This window comes from Apus apus, chromosome 9 (assembly GCF_020740795.1).
Source record: "Apus apus isolate bApuApu2 chromosome 9, bApuApu2.pri.cur, whole genome shotgun sequence".
Classification (NCBI taxonomy): domain Eukaryota; kingdom Metazoa; phylum Chordata; class Aves; order Apodiformes; family Apodidae; genus Apus; species Apus apus.
In genome coordinates this window covers 726,905-743,836 of record NC_067290.1, presented here as the reverse complement: position 1 = coordinate 743,836, position 16,932 = coordinate 726,905, and the positions used below count along the sequence as shown (strand labels likewise).

At 50.7% G+C, this 16,932-nt stretch overlaps 1 protein-coding gene across 7 annotated transcripts in view; it reads left to right on the top strand.

Moving 5' to 3' along the window:
* The first annotated feature begins 505 nt into the window (after nt 1-505).
* CARD19 (caspase recruitment domain family member 19) overlaps nt 506-16,932 on the top strand; it is a 29,616-nt gene continuing 13,189 nt past the window's right edge. Inside the window, exons 1-4 of one of the 7 annotated variants that reach the window (XM_051627752.1) lie at nt 12,987-13,050; nt 13,609-13,738; nt 14,161-14,303; nt 16,755-16,908. In XM_051627752.1, the coding sequence (XP_051483712.1) occupies nt 14,193-14,303; nt 16,755-16,908 (265 nt within the window). In that variant the 5' untranslated portion in view covers nt 12,987-13,050; nt 13,609-13,738; nt 14,161-14,192. The other 6 variants (XM_051627747.1, XM_051627750.1, XM_051627745.1 and 3 more) reach the window with 6 other exon arrangements.

Below are 16,932 nucleotides of genomic sequence, written 5' to 3'. Positions count from 1 at the left end.
ATTATACCAATAATAACAATATGGCTATATAAATAAGACTGAAAAGTTACCTGCTCTATATGCAAACACAGAATAACAGAATTTTTTAGTTGGAAGGGACCTGAAAGATCATCCAGATCCAACCCCCTGCATGGGCAGGGACACCTCCCACCAGCCCAGGCTGCTCCAAGCCCCATCCAACCTGCCCTTCAACACTGCCAGGGATGGGGCAGCCACAGCTTCCCTGGGCAACCTGGGCCAGGCTCTCACCACCCTCACAGGGAAGAATTTCGGCCCGATCTCTAACCTAACTCTCTCTTCTTTCAGTTTAAAACCATTACCCCCTGTCCTTCCAACACAAGCCCCTGTGAAAAGCCCCTGCCCCGCTTCCTGCAGCCCCGCCAGGCACTGAAGGCTCAGGTTCCCTCCCGGAGCCTTCTCTTCTCCAGGCTGAACAACCCCACACAGTTTGACCAGCAACACTTTCACCGCCCGCACACAAATCTAAATAAAACCACGGCGGCTTCGCGTCAACAAGCGCCGAGCCGGGGGCGGGTCCCGGGCGCGCAGGGCACCGCGCGTCCCGCCGCCCCAGCGCTCCCGCACCCCGGCCGGCCGAGGATGCTCTACAGGACACGTAAGTGCAGATTCCTAACCAGCAACTCGGGGAAAACGTCCGGTCTGCAAAGCTGGAGCCGCGGGGACGCGGAGTCCGGGGCGGGACGGGAGGGGCAGCCGGTCCCTGCCCGCCCGGCCCCGCTCCCCGGGTCCCCCTGCGTGGCTGGGGAGCTAGAGCTGGCTGGAGGGAGCTGAGCGTGTAGTCCGAGCTTTCAGGAAATGTTTCCTTGCGTTCTCTTAAACACAAAGAAGGACTTTGTGACGGGAACTGCCTGCAGGATCCGGGTTTAATTTGTTCCTAAGGAGACCCAGGCCTCCTCAGCTGCGGAAAAATGTGAGACCACATTGTGATTTAACAATTAGCAGATAAAACACGGAGACGCTACACGCCGATGCTGCCAGAACGAGGGTGATATTTAGCAGATCAGATAATTCACTCTGATAAACAAATCGGTCGGTTTAGCAGGAACAGCGACGGCTTCTGAGATCAGCTCAGCAGGAAACAGTCCGCTGTCCTTGGGACGCGGGGACAGGAAACATAGCTGGGCTTGGTCCGTGTCCGGGGAGACAGGAGGCCTGGGGTGGGTCCCGGGAGGAGGGGGCTGCGCTGACCCCGGGCCCGGCAGCGCTCGGCGTGTCCCGCTGCTGCGGGGCTGTCCGGGCCGGTCCTGCGGGGGGACCCGGCGGCGCAGCCCGGCCCCGCGAGTCCCGCTCTGCCCGCTCCTCGGCCGGGCCGGGCAGCCCTGGCAGCGGCTCAAGCCTGGCGTGCCTCGGGCATGAGGAGGGGATATATTTAACCCTTCATTCCGGGGCCGTCATCCGAGTCCCGAGGACACAAAGATCCCCAGGCGCTGGGCCCCGCTGCTCTCCCCGAGAGGTGATTTCACCTCCCTTTCACCCACTGAGCTCGGGAACTCTCTCTGCTAAAAATAATTTCGGGTTTCTGTTGGAGGTTTCAGTCTGTGTCACCCTCAGACCACCGAGTTTTGTGGTCTGGATTCTAGTAGCAATTCCAGGGAAGCTTTTTAGCAGAGCACAAAATGCAGGGATTTCACAGCAGCATGAAATGGGCAGAAAAGGAAACCTCAGCTGGCCGGGCCACGAGTGCAAGGCAGCCCCTCTTGCCGCAGTATGTTACCCTACCTATGAGATAGTCTTAAAAAATATTATTAAAGGGATTATAAAATGACAGTTTCCTTTCCACAAAGTGCCTGTTTCTGTTAACTACAATTCATTACCAAAAATCACGCTGATACAGGCATGATCATGGTCTCTGTGGGTAATAATAATATTTAAAAGACCTCTTTTCATGCTGTTCAGAAGATGTGGATTCCTGAGGGTAAACGGAATAATCTCATGATCTTCCCGAGGACACACACCATAAATGTCACAGCATTTGACAGCACTAAAAGTATTTCAATTTTTTTTTCCACCCCCACGTTCTTAACACTTTCTAGAGATTAAGAAGCTGCTTTCATTTGTAGTAGAGGGGTATAAACCAACACTTAAACAGTCAGAGTGGGATGTAGGTATCATCCCTGTATCAATCAGAAAAGGAAGGTTAAAGAAAGTGTGTGTGTCCCCCATGAGTAAGGATGGCAAACCAGTAACAGCAGGCAAGGAGAAGGCTGAGGTTCTGAATGACCTTTTTGCCTCGTTCTTCACTGACTGCCTCTCTCTTCACACCTCCCGAATTGAAGGACCTCAGGACAGGGACTGGGGGAGGGAAGTCCTTCCCACTCTAAGTGAAGACAAGGTTTGTGGTCACCTGAGGAACTTGAACATACATAAGTCCATGGGACTTGACGAGATGCATCCCAGAGCTCTGAGGCAAATGGCAGATGTAGTTGCCAAGCCACTCCATGATATCTGAAAAGCCGTGGCAGTCAGGTGAAGCTCCTGGTGATTGGAAAAAGGGAAACATTACACCCATTTGTAAAAGGGTAGAAAGGAGGACCCCGGGAACTACTGACCTTTCAGCCTCACCTCTGTGCCTGGGAGGATCATGGAGCATATCCACCTGGAAGCTCTGATAAGGCACATGGAGGAGAGAGAGGTGATTTGAGATAGCCAGAATGGCTTCATCAAGGGCAAGTCCTGCCTGACCAACCTAGTGGCTTTCTACAGTGGAGTGACTACATCAGTGGAGAGTGGAAAAGCAGTGGATGTCATCTGTCTGGACTTCTGCAAGGCCTTTCACAGTCCCCCACAGCAAGGGCTAAGAGTGTATGGAGCTCACAGCTGGCAGTGGCACAGCTGAGAGTCTTTGGTTAAGAATCAAGGGACAAACAAATAATGCAGATGTCATTGTGGCAATATACTATAGACCTCCTGGCCGGGATGAGGGTGCTCATGACCTATTATTTGAGCAACTATGGGGCACTTCCAAGTCAACTGCCCTTGTCCTTATGAGGGACTTCAACTTGCCAGAAACCCACTGGGAGCAACATACAGCTAGGACAACCCAGGCCTGGAGATTTCTAAGCCACCTGGATGACAGCTTTATGGAGCAGGTCATAAGGGAGCCAACTCAGAAGAATGCCCTCCTTGATCTGCTGCTTGTCAACAGAGAGGATCTTGTGAGCAAAGTGGAGATTGGAGGTCATCTTGGCCACAGTGACCACAAGGGTATTGAGTTTAAAATCTCTGTTGATGAGGAAAACTGTCAGCAGAACTTCACTGGACATGAGGAGATCAGACCTGAAACCTGCTCAGGGAGCTTCTGAGTCAAGTCCCCTGGGAGAATAGTGTTGCAGGAGCTGGGGTTCATGAGTGCTGGTCACTCTTTAAACATCACCTCCTAAGGGCACAGGAGCAGGCAATCCCAACATGTGGGAATTCAAGCAGACGAGGCAGAAGACCAGCTTGGCTGAACAAGGATCTGCTCTTGCAGGTTAGGCAGAAAAGGAAGGTGTGTGTCCAGTGGGAGCTGGGTCAGGTGATGTGGGAAGAACACAGAGATGCTGCTAACAACTACAGGGAGAAAATTTGAGTAGCCAAACCTTAACTGGAGCTGAAACTGGCCAGATCTGTGGGGGACAATAAAAAGAGTTTTCTTCAAATACATGAAAGGCAAAAGGCAGTGTAGAAACAACATGGGTCCTTCACAGGATAAGGATGGTCACCTGTCCAACAGGGATATAGACACAGCAGAGGTATTCAATGCATTCTTTGCCTCTGTCTTCAACACTGATGATGGACCAAGGGGTCCCAGATGCCCAGAACTGGAGGACCATTACTGCATGAGGGGTCAACTCTTAGCTGACCCTGAACTTGCCCAGGATCTGCTGCTACAGTTAGATCCCTACAAGTCCATGAGGCCTGATGGGATCCATCTGAAATCCTCAAAGAGCTGGCTGATGTCATCGCTAGGGCTCGGTGATTTTTCGGAGGTCCTGGGAAACTGGAGAGATTCCAGTTGACTGGAAACTGGCTGATGTTGGCCCAATATTCAAGAAGGACAAGAAGGAGGACCCTGGAAACAACAGGCCAGTCAATCTAATTTCAGTGCCTGGTAAAATTACAGAAAAGATTATTCTGGGAGGTATTGAAAACACCTGGAGGACAACGCAGTCCCCAGTCACAGCCAGCACGGCTTCACAAGGGGAAGCCCTCCTTGTCAAACTTAATTTCCTTTTATGACAAGGTCACCCACCTAGTTGATCAAGGGAAGCCAGTGGATGTCATATTTCTGGACTTCAGCAAGGTTTGACACTGTCCCTCACAGTATTCTCTTGGACAAGATGTCCAACATTCAGCTGGACAAGTGAACCATACGATGGATGAGCAGCTGGCTCAGAGGTTGAACACAAGGTGTGACAGTGCATGGGGGAACATCAGGCTGGAGACCCATCACTGGTGGAGTCCCACAGGGCTCCATCCTAGGCCCAGTCCTCTTCAACATCTTCATCAACGACTTGGACACAGGACTCAAAGGAATTCTAAGCAAGTTTGCTGATGATACAAACTGGAGGAGCTGTCAATTCCCGTGAGGGCAGGCAGGCCCTGCAGAGAAACCTGGACAGGTTGGAAAGATGGGCAGTCACCAGCCACATGAAGTTTAAAAGGGCAAGTGCTGGATTCTGCACCTGGGATGGGGCAGCCCTGGTGTCACTACAGACTAGGGAATGAGAGGCTGGAGAGCAGCAGGTGGAGAGGAACCTGGGGTCCTGGTTGATGGCAACTGCAGATCAGCCAGCAGTGTGCCCTGTCAGCCAGGAGGGCCAGCCCTGTCCTGGGATGCATCAAGCAGAGCATTGCCAGCTGGTCAAGGGAGGTGATTGTCCCGCTTTGCTCTGCTCTGGTGCAGCTTCACCTTGAGCACTGCATATCAAAAGGACATCAAGGTATTGGACAGTGGCCAATGCCAGCCTCATGAAGTTCAACAAGGCCAAGTGCAAGGCCCTGTCCCTGCATCAGCACAAGCCCAGGCACAGATCCAGGCTGGGGGGAGAACGGCTGGAGAGCAGTCCTGGGGAAAAGGACTTGGGGGTGGGAGGAGATGAGAAGCTGGACATGACCTGCCGGTGTGTGTTGGAGCCCAGAGGGGCAATTGTGTCCTGGGCTGCATCAAGAGAAGTGTGGCCAGCAGGGCCAGGGAGGGGATTCTGCCCCTCTGCTCTGGTCTGGTCAGACCCCACCCTGAGTGCTGTGAACAGCTCTGGAGCCCTCAGCACAAGAGAGACAAGGAGCTGTTGGGGAGGGTCCAGAGAAGGGCCTCAAAGGTGATCCAAGGGCTGGAGCAGCTCTGCTACGAAGACAGGCTGGGAGAGCTGGAGATGTTCAGCCTGGAGAGGAGAAGGCTCTGGGGAGACCTTAGAGCACCTTCCAGTGCCTGAAGAGGCTCAGGAAAGCTGGGGAGGGACTGTTTACAAGGGTGTGTGTAGTGATAGGACAAGGGGCAATGGCCTTAAACCAGAACAGGGTGGATTTAGATTGGATATCAGGAAGAAGTTCTTCACAATGAGGGTGGTGAAGCACTGGAACGGGCTGCCCAAGGAGGTGGTGGAGGCCCCACCCCTGGAGACATTCAAGGTCAGGCTTGACGAGGCTCTGAGCAACCTGATCTAGTTAAAAAGGTCTCTGTGCACTGAGGGCGGGCTGGACTAGATGACCTTTAAAGGTCCCTTCCAATGCCACACATTCCGTGATTCTGTGGTCTCGTGTGTGCACACATGAGCAGTGCACAGAACTGGGTGAGTTCCAGCAGTTCTGCCCCCAGCTCAGTGGGGCTCCTGGGCGTGGGGGCACAGGAGAGCAGAGGGGTGGCCCTGGGGTGGGAAGCTCCCTTCGGGGAGCTGTGCCAGCCAGGAACCCCATCCTGGCAGGGAGCGCCAGGCCCCGAAAGCAGAGGCCAGAGTGTCAGAGGAAGAATTCATCTGGAAGAAGGGCTCGTGTGGCTGTCCCTGCAGCCCAGGGGCCGCCCAGGACGGGCTGGGGACGCCCGGAGCCCCCCAGGCGTGTGCCGGGTGACACTTCTCCCAGGAGACCACCAGTGGCAGCACTCGCAAGCTTCCAGCAAATCCTTTTTTTTCCCCCAATTTTTTTAAACTCCCAGGCTGGCTGAAGCTGTCTCTCTAGGAAGGATTCCAGTGCGTATCCCAGTGCAAAGTCAAGTCCTCACCAGAGCCTTTCCTACCGCCCATCTGACAACTCCTGCCTGCCCTGTAGGCTTCAGGGGTCCCGGCCTGTCAGTGGGGACGAGCTGACTTCCAGCCTCAGGGAAGGCAGGAGTTCCCAAGACAGGACCCCACAGAGAGCAAGGGCCGTACCGTGGGTTATCCCTCTGTTTAACCCATCCCGGGATATTGCTGTTGCTTTTCCACGGGATTGGGGTGAGATGGCACAGAGGCAAAACAGGGCACACTTCCCAGACCTCGTGGGGCACTGGTTCTCCAAGCAGTGGTTGTTTCCTGGGTCAGGGGATGTCTTGGTGCTCAGGGACTCGCTACCTAAGAGGAGCAAACAGTTTTAATTACAGTGTCCGTGCGAGGGCAGTTGTGTGGTTGAAGCATTTATGCACCAGGCCGAGGCAGCTTTGCCCACTGTTGATTTTAATCCCCCTCAAAGATTCCTGTCCCTCTTCCACATACACATTTTCTTCACGGTTCCGACACAACTACAAATTCAACATAATTACAAATTACCCTGTGTCTTTGCCATATTAGAATTCTCCCTTTTCCAGTACATTATAAAATATACCAGATTTCACAGTAAAAAAGATTATCTGCAGTATCTATCACAATTTGCAAAGCTAATGTTCAGCCTCGCTCCCCTGCAGCATTGTAATTGATGATGAAATTTTGCGCAAATAGTAGTTTTGAAAATGCACGTTTCCTTGTACAGCTTCCCTTGCAAAGTTAATACATCCCAATTAATTAGATGCTTCACTTCAGGCTTTTCTCTGACTGAGGAAAGTTGTCCCTGCTAAGGAGACTTGAACTTGAGTAACTAACGAGCTGTCACGTTTGCCTTGTGCATCACAGCTGCACCTAAGCAAGCGAGCGGCGCCGCAGCGCAGGGTCAGCAGCTGTCATGGAATTAGGGAACGGTTTGGGTTGGAGGGACCTTAAAGGTCGTCTAGTTCCAACACCCTGCACGGGCAGGAAGGTGCTCCAGGGTCTCCCGGAACTTTTCCAGCTGGACAACCCGCCTCTCCCGGCCTGTCTCCAGACCAGAGCTGCTCCAGCCCTCTGCGGAGCGTACACATCAACTGCGCGCGGGTGTTGTGAAAGACCTATTATAGACACGGCATTTTTAAACAGTTAAATTCCTGGTGGGAGAGTGAACTTGCGGCAGTACTGATGATGCAAGGGATGGTTTCACACCTGTCTGCGTCAGTTCCCACCTGGGCGCTGCGCAGCGGGCGAAACAGCGGCAGGGAGGGCTGCGAGCGGGGCGGTGGGAGCCCCGGGAGCGGCCCCGGGAGCGGCCCCGGGGCGGTGGGAGCCCCGGCAGCGGCCCCGGCAGCGGCCCCGGGCTGCCCCGCTGCCCCCCTGGGCGCCCGCCCCGGCCCGGGAGGCGGTGCCTGCCCGGCCGAGCCCGGCCCCGCCGCCATCCCCAGCAGCAAGGCCCGCAGCCCGCCGGCGGGCCGGGCAGGGCCGGGGCCGCCATGGCCGGTGAGTGCGGGGCGGGGAGAGCTCGGGGCTCCGCCGGCGGGGCCTCTCGGGCGGGAGGCGGCTGCTTCTCCCCGGGGGTCGGTGCCTACAGGCGCGGAGGGGCGCCGCGCGCTCCGCCGGGGGTTGTTTGGTGCCTCCTGCGACCCGTAGGCGGCCGGCGGCGGCTGCGAGGGAGGGCCCCGGTGCGGGCAGGGCCCCGGTGCGGGCAGGGCCCCGGTGCGGGCAGGGCCCCGCTGCGGGCAGGGCCCCGCTGCGGGCAGGGCCCCGGTGCGGGCAGGGCTCGGCGCGGCCGCAGGCCCCGGGCCCGGGGCGGTGGAGCGCCCGGCTGTGCCGCCCCGGGCCTCAGCGCTGTCTCTCGGCGCCGGGCCGGGCTGCGGGGCCTGGGGCGGCCCGTGGTGCCGGTGCCTGCAGGGCTGGGCGCCGCGGTTCTCGGCCCTGTTCGCAGCGTTTGCCTCAGTCCCGCCGAGACAGCGGGGGACGGGTCTGCCCGGGGGGTCAGCGCTGTGCCAGGGCTTGTGGCAGCGAAGAGCGATCCGGGGGTGGTGCCCGGCCTCCCGCTCACCTTCCAGCCCGGGGTTTTCGCCTTCACACGGCGCCTGGAGGGCCGGGAGCGTGTGTGACGCTCGAGATTCAATAGCATTTTCGTATTTTTTTCTGGTTTTAAAATATGCCTCAGATAAAGAGCTACTGAATTCTACAACTGCCCAGAAGGAGATTGGAGCCGGCGGAGAGGGTCGGTCCCTTCTTCCAAGTAACAAGTGATAATGACAGAAACGGCCTCAGGCTGTGCCAGAGGAGGTTTAGATTGGATGTTAGGAAACAATCCTCAGCAAAAGAGGTTGTCAAGCACTGGTACAGGCTGCCCAGGGAAGTGGTTGAGCCACCATCCCTGGAGGTGTTCAAAAGCTGTGTAGATGTGCTGAGGGACATGGTTTAGTGGTGGCCTTGGCAGTGCTGGGGTAAATGGTTGGACTCAATGGTCATACAGTTGTAGGGTTGGAAACAACCAAAGATCATCTAGTCCCAGGCCCCCTGTCAGGGGCAGGGACATCTTCCATTAGACCAGGTTGCTCAAAGCCCCATCCAGCTTGGCCTTGAACACTTCCAGGGAGAGGACATCCTTGACTTCAATGATTTGAAAAGTATTTTTCAACCAAAATTATTATTTTTGCTGTCAAAGACTCTCGGCTTCTCATCAGTAGCACCAGCACGTGGCAGTGAGTGGGTGCAGCTGGGGAGGGTGGCACATTTGTCTGTCACCTCTGTATCAGCACTTACAGCTCAAGGGGAGCAGACCAGTTGCTCTTCATCAGAGTGGATTTGGTACCCGGTGCAGTCTAACCATCTCACACCCTTTCTCTGCGGTCAGATTCCTTCTTAAGTCCTCAGCATCCCTTTCTTGGGCTCTTGAAAAGTAAAAAGCCAAAACCTATATTAGTGTTAAGCTAACATTTTGTTGAGAGAGTCTTCTTCAGCTCTTTCCTGAGATGTTTCAGCCGGGGGTTGGCATGGACATGTATGAGTGGCAGGTCACGTGCCTTCAGGTTGTGGTTGTCAGCTTGACTTTATAAAGGGTATGAACATCATCCAGGAGTTTTAGTTTTACAGGAAGTTGCAACTCGTTTTTGCATTTCACAGTAGATAGTACTGAGGTTTCTGAAAATGATGTTTACAAGTTGTGTGGTGTTATGGAGAATGTCAGGTGTGTTGGGTTTTGTGTCTGTTGGATTTAAATTTATCTGCGTGTGATGATCCTGTCTGTTTGCTTAGTAAATTGAAGGAAGCTTTTGAGGGGAAAACAAAAAAAAAGATGAAACCATAATAAAGATACAGTGGTGCCAGAGACAGTAGCAAGAGTGCTTACTCAAATATTGGTGGAGTTATTAATTGGAAATGCCTGTCCTGCCTGACTTCATGTGGTTGGTGGTATTTATGCTCCCAGGGCCCAAGTGCTGGTGAGACTGGGTATGTGTTACAGCATAGGGAGGAGGGGCTGTTCGCAGCCTATGAATTTGAAATTCAGCTGGATTAATTAATTAATTTACTGTGATAAACAGGAGGTGGCAATGCAGACCCCAGTCTGAGGTGGCAGTCCCGAGGGCTGTGTGGTTTTATCCTGTAGAGCAGCAGAAGTAGATGGTAGGTGAATGTGTGCAGGGGGGGCTGTGAGAGACCAAATCCTCCTTGTACAGAAAACAAGGTAAGCATAACTAAACAGAATCAAGAATACAAAGGGGTTTCTGATAGCCACTATAACCTGAAAGTTCTGGTTTGTGTTGTCAGTGCTAGTGACACCTCAGCACAGGCATGTGGAGCAGGACTGCCAGCATCTGGCCGACATCCTGGTTCCAGGGTGCTGCTGCCTGGGCTGGGAGCTGTCTCTGAAAAGCTCTCTGTGAACACGCACTGCTCACAAGTAAGGAGGAGCTTTGGGAAGGGTGCATCTGTTGCACTTAACGCTTCTCCTGCAGGTACTGTTATAGTAACATAAGATCAGGTTTTTTATGAGCCTTGTTACTTCCAAGTGCAGAAAACATTTCAGCAGCCTTAAAATGTCAGCACTTGGTGTAATGGCTAGGTCATTGTGCAGCTGTTGCCAGAAACCTAATTGCCCATTTGGAAGGAAGAACAGAGTTGTGTCGTTTTGTGAAGGGTTGCAATGAGGGTGATTTTTACCTGCAGTGAAAAATGATGAGTGTGTCACTGTGTTACTGTCATGTGCTGCTTGTGCATTTGTTGATGGTTTGTCATCACTGATTTTATGTATCCTATTCTCTGTGGAGCTGCTGGCTATAAAAAAACAGTACTCTTGCTTTTCTCTGACATCTCCTAATTATAGTGTACTTCCTTCTCTTCCACGTGTGTGGCCAGGTGCAGGGTGTGGATGTTAGTGAGGTGTGCTTATGCTGTATGCCAACAGTCTTCTGTCCTTTCAGTAGGATAAAAAAGTGGTCATGTATGATGTGTTATGGGCTTATAGTAATTACTAAGTCAGTAGTAACAATTAATTAACAAGTAGTTAGTCAGTAACTTAAATTATGAGTCATGCTTCCTTCTCAACTGTCAAAGACTGTTCCTGAGTTTCCTGTCTGTCTCTTTGACAGGTTTATGTTGCCTCTGAGTAAGAAAAACACCGACCTTTTAAGCCTTTTTGAAGAAACCTTCAGGTCAGGTTCAGTGACCCAGTCCCAGCTGTATTTGCTGCCTCTCTTTAGCAGGGCTGAGCTCAGGCCACTGCCAGCCTTCCAGCTCTGTCAAAGCTCACAGACTCCTCCACTGCAGCTTGAGCAAACCTGCAGCTGGCTCCAAAGCCTGTGCTCCAGATTAAGCTCACTTAGATTAATGTTCTGGTAGAGGAGAAGGTGCAACTGCAGTAACATCAGATTATAAATTCAGAGTTAGATGCAATCATGGTGCAGTCTGAGGGTGTTAAAATGCCTTGCAATGCCAGTCCTGAGCTGTGAGCTGTAGTTAATTGACCTGGTCACCTGATTTTGCTGCTCTGAACTTTCTAGGCAAGTACTGGCCAAAAGCACGACTGTCCTTTTAGTCCTGGGGTGACTCTTGCTTAAAAACCAAGTCTTAGCATAAAGATTTTAATTTTGCCCTGCAATGTCTGTCATCCCTTTGAGGCAGTGAGATAAAAGGCAGATATGCAAAATGTCCCAAACCACCACTCCCTGAATTCTTAACACCTGACAGCACATCAGTAGCCTGGCTGTGGTTGTGAGGTTATCTGGTTTGGAGCTTCTGTTGCTTCAGAATAGTTTTCAATATTAAAAAACTGCTGCTTGTGAACAGGGATTACAAAACCTCACAGCATGAACAATGGTTGTACCCCCATAACTGAGCCATGACCTGTGGTGCATTGGAGCAAGTCCATGCTGTAGTAAAGCTGCTGAGTTCCTGGGGAAGCTGGGCCCAGGAACATCATGGGGTGGCTTCAAATGCACACGTGGACTTTTCAGATACTCTTATCACTCCCAGGCAGGGTGCTGCATTCCAGCTGTTAGGGATTGGTGGGTGTTTTTTTGTTTTGTTCTTTAAATTTAGTAGCTGGGGCACAATTTTGCCCTGGTGGGTGGTGTTTGTGGGAAGTTTCACTTCTTTGGTCTGCTGGAAACCTGAAGGAGGTTCCTTGTGTGGTTTTGGCAGAGATTCCTCATTAGAGGAGAGGAAAGATTTCAGAAGAGAGGGATGAGATACTGGAAGGGTGAAATACTGCTCTGCTTTTATTGAGTGAGTGTTGAGAGCTTGATAACTACTCTTTAGGATTTTTAACCTTGTACCCCATCCTACATACTGAAGTAACCTGGAGCAGGTGAAGGTGCAGACAGGTGAAACATCTCTGTGGGAATGGGAGGGAAGCAGACTGCTTCATGGGTGCTTCTTAAAAATGGAGCATCCCATAGGATGGAAGAAGCATCTTGCAGATGGCTAAGCCAGGGGTGAGACCTGTCCTGAGCAGGCACAGTTTAGCAGTAGCCAGAGAGGCCCAGAGCATTCGTCCATTCTCTTCTCTTGCCTTTTGGCTTAGATAGGAAGAAAACACAGGCACCCCTGAAATCTCAGAGGGGCTTATGGCCCATAGTATACAGATGATCTTCAGAGGGCTCTTCCAATGCTGACAGCTGTCTGACCAACACACAGGTTTTGGGCAGCAGCAAAAAGCCCTGGGTGGGACAGGTGATTATTTAATGAGTGTGTGTGTGTAAATGAAGAGTGCTGGGAGGACATGCAGTGCTCCTGACTGCTCAGAGAGTGATCTTGACTTAAGTGCTGCCTCTAGCTGGTCACAGTGAACTGCACTGGTGTAATTGCTGCTGATAGACTTCTGCTCACTGCCTGTGCAGGGACAGGTAACAAACCACAAGTCAGCAGCAGAGCAAGAAGCAGGGAAGGAGATGACAGTTTGAGCCTTCATTTCTTTTACTTTGTATACTCATTGTGCTGGGTCCTTGTCATGCTTTTAGCACTTGCTGTAGTTCCCTGTGTGAATGTCACAGCGTTATTTGAACGTTAATTGCTCTGGTAAAACAGGTATAACCCTGTTTTAATGCATGTTTTTGTAAGTTTGCAGAAGGTGCAGAGTTGTTGGTGATGCTGAGAATCACTATGACTCCTGTAGCTGAAGCAGAAAGAGGAAGAAGCTACAAACAGCGTGGCACTTCATTCTCCAAGAAGTTTGCATGAACAGCCACAACTTCACAGTCTCCCAGTTCTTGTCTCAGCCTTTTGTGCATTCCAGTGAGTTGATTTGAAGAGGAGAAGTTTGATCTTAGCCCTGAATCACATAACATGGAACTTCTTGCAGCAAAAGGACGTTGCACAGCGGGTATGGCAGGGCAGCATGTTTCTGACAGTTATGCTGCAATGCTGCCTTGGCAGGCATTAGAAACACATGGAAACAATATGGTGTTGGTCTAAAAAATGAGAATGTGGCTGAAATCCTGTTGTGCCTGTAGAATTGCAGCTCTTTGTGCAATGCCAGTAGCTGTTTGAATAGAAGGGATGGCCGTGCTGAGAGGTTCTCTGGAACCCTTTCCTGTACATGCCGTGAGTGCTGCACAGCTACAGGAAAAGGACAGTGTAGTACAAAAAACCCAAGCATGGCATAGAAAGGTTGTGTGTAGGTGCGGTGCATCGTGCCAGAGTTTTCTGGCTCTTTTCATCTGTTATTTTGTTTATGTCCTGTAAATTGCAGAGCACAAAGGGCTGATGGTCATGTATATTCTGGTAGCCAAAACACCATAAAACCCATGCAATTGGTTTAAAGGGGAATGTGCTGGGGGTGTGGTGACAGGGATGGGGTGTTCTGGTTTTGTTTTCTGTGCTGCTGGGTTTTCAAGTGCTGTGCTGACATTGTAACACTTATTTCTGACACGGTGGTAAGGGCACAGTAACCCGTGGAACCGATCTGTACCTGTATCTTCATCAAGGGACTGCAGGCAGACAGCTGTAGGGAAAGCTGTGCTCCTGCAAAATCCATCACTGACAAACTGGAAATGACCTCTAAACCAACAGTAAGTCGGGATTTGTGTGTTTGCAGAGTTTTGGGTTAATAGAAAAATACCAGTTTTATTTGTATGTGTGTTTGAGTGTACTTCATGGTTAAATTGTACTTGCATTTTGGCTGCCCTTTCTGCCCCCTTCAGCCTGAAGTGAAAGCAGAAGTGCTTCCCCAAAAAAAGTTCATGGCTCTTGGGCAGAGATGCTGTTCCTAATGTTCCAGTTCCAATGTGTGTCATTTTAAGTGGATGGGTCTCTGAAAGCATATGACTATGTTGTGTTTCCCTAATAGATAGTTCAACCTTCTAAAATGGCACGATGGTGATAATTTAATTTTAGCTATTTAACCACTATTAGGAAGAGGAAACTTACAGAATTTAAAAATGGCTTGCTAATTAACTGCTGTGGTTTGTTCTTTGTATTATTTTCTTTCCAGATCAGTCGTATTGTCATCGGCTGCAGCATGACATGTATTTTCTTACAAGCAATAGCAGACTGAATGAGCAAGTCGTTGATAAGATTATTCTTCAGCTGAACAGAGTCTACCCCCAAATTCTTACCAATGCAGAAGCAGAAAAGGTAATTTGATGAATTTTACTGTGTCTCTGAATGTTGTGTTGTTCTTCCTGACTTGACTCTTGGTGCCATCTGCAGCCTGTCTTCCTCACCTCTCGCTTGCTGACCAGTTGTATCTGGGATCCCATATCAGAGGAGAAGTCACAGGGCTGGCACGTTCCCCGTGCCAAGTGGTTATGGGAGCTGAATGCCCTGGTCCCTGCCGTGAGGCCTGGCCCTGTGCCTGCAGGAGCACGCTGTGTTAGAGCCACTCCATCCCACAGTGTGACCAAGTGCCCTGCACGCCTGCCTCCTCACATGGGCCTGGAGCATCATGTCGGATGATCTGTGCTGCATCCAGCTGTGGCCACAAAATAATCTCTATTAGCTTAATCAGTTTTAGTTGCTGATTAATGTGATTAAGAGTTCTGAGTATTGGCAGAGTATAGGGACATTAGTCCCATGTATAGGTGTGGAAGCTCTGTGGAGTGGATGGAGGTAGTAACATCTTCCAGTGGTGGAAGTATGGAGGAAGGCTGCCCTCACTGGCATGAAGCTTTCAAAAATGGGTAGCTGTTTTTAGGGAGAGAGACCTTTTAAACGTGTGGAGTGACAGTTGAAATCGGTTAAAAGCTTCCCAGACCCTACTAATCAGTTGGTACTTGTGCTCTGCTGACTTCATTGGCTGTACAAGGGTTGGGGTGTTGGCAAATCAGTATTTTGACATGAGGAAGAATAGATCTAATTCTCTCATAATCAAACTCCATGAAGACAAATAGAGTTTTGGTGGTGTAGAGCAGTGGTAGATGATCAGCTGAGCAAGTCTAGCCACACACCTCAGATGAAAAGTGTGACCTGCACAATAAAACATCATCTCATTCCCTCAAGAACTTAAAAATAAATGCATAAAGAATGTGTGAAAGGTTATTTGCAGCTTCTGCACTTAGCGGACAGAAATGAACTGCTTTCACACAGATCCAGACAAGCTTTTGTCAACTCCATGGAGTTTTTAGGAAGCTCACAGTCTCAGCTGTATCACATAGACAACAACGTGCCCTTGAGGCCAAAAAGGCCAGTGGTATCCTGGGGTGCATCAGGAGGAGTGTCTCCAGCAGATCAAGGGAGGTTCTTCTCACCCTCTACTGGGCCCTGGTGAGACCTCACTTGGAGTGTTGTGTCCAGTTCTGGGCTCTCCAGTTCCAGAGGGACAGGGATCTACTGGAGAGAGTTCAAGGGAGGCTACGAGGATGATGAAGGGACTGGAACACCTGCCTGATGAGGAAAGGCTGAGAGACCTGGGGCTGTTCAGTCTGGAGAGAAGAAGACTGAGGGGGATCTAATTAATGTCTATCAATACATGAGGGCATCAAGAAGGCAGGACAAGCTCTTGTCACTTGTGCCCTGTGACAGGACAAGGGGCAATGGATTCAAACTGGAGCCCAGGAAGTTCCACCTCAAGATGAGGAGAAACTTCTTTCCTGTGAGGGTGACAGAGCCCTGGGACAGGCTGCCCAGAGAGGTTGTGGAGTCTCCTTCTCTGGAGACTTTCCAGACCTGTCTGGATGCCTTTCTGAGTGACCTGTCCTAGTTTTGGTCCTGCTCTGGCAGGGGGGTTGGACTCGATGATGTTCAGAGGTCCCTTCCAACCCCTGACATTCTGTGATAAGGAGTGTTCTGTAAGGTAGGTTACATTCCTGTCCCCCTAGAGCAGCACTTGATCCCAAGTGTACTGCAAAGGTTATTTGCTGTGCTGCTCTGAAATAGAATGCTTTGCTGAGCATGGCTTTGGATGTTTGCCAAATAAGCTGACGTGGGTTTGTGTACAAGGCTGGGTCCACATTTTCATTCTCTGTGTAGGGACTCCTAATACTCAACAAATTTTGGACTAGAAAAAAGTGTTTTCTTCTGCAGATTCTTGTCGTGTTGCCTGAGTAATGAAAATTTGTAGGTATGCAGCTGTGCAACAGCAGTTAATTGTGGTGGAAACAGTGAAACGTAATCTTGGGGTGATGAACTCTAGTATTTGGACTAGTACAAGCAGTACAAGGTACCTTTCTGTGTGATGGTTCCTAGGCAAGGAAGGGGAAACTTGAAAACATGAAACTTTGTAACAAAATTTGTTGCTGCTTCTGTCAACAGCTATCAGGATCAAATTGTTGAATAGTGAGTCCTGTTTTCCTTTGAATGCAGAGAAAACCTCAAGCACAGAGTAGCTGTAGAGAAGAGAGTGGGGGAAGGCAGAGGCAATGTGCTGTGCATCAAGGTGCTGGCCAGATCCAGATGGAGCTCAGTGTCTCAGAGGTTGTTGCATGATGCATGTTTATCCTTTCTAGGTTCCCCTTAATTTTTTGGCCTGTTCTTTTAGGAAATACTCAACAAGCACCATATATTCACTCCCTGGCATAGTGTAAAGTGATGTTACATCATTCACCAGCTGTTCCAGTCTCTCTGCTGATGGGTGCTTTTCTCTTGCAGTTCAGGAATCCGAAGGCATCGCTCCATACCAGACTTTCAGATCTGATAAAGCACCTTCAAAAGAAAGGAGACAGACACTGTCAAGAGTTTTACAGGGCTCTGCAGATCAATGCTGAACAGCTGTATAATGATCTGCCAAGCAGGAAGATCTTGAGTAAGTTGATTTGTAAGTTGGTTG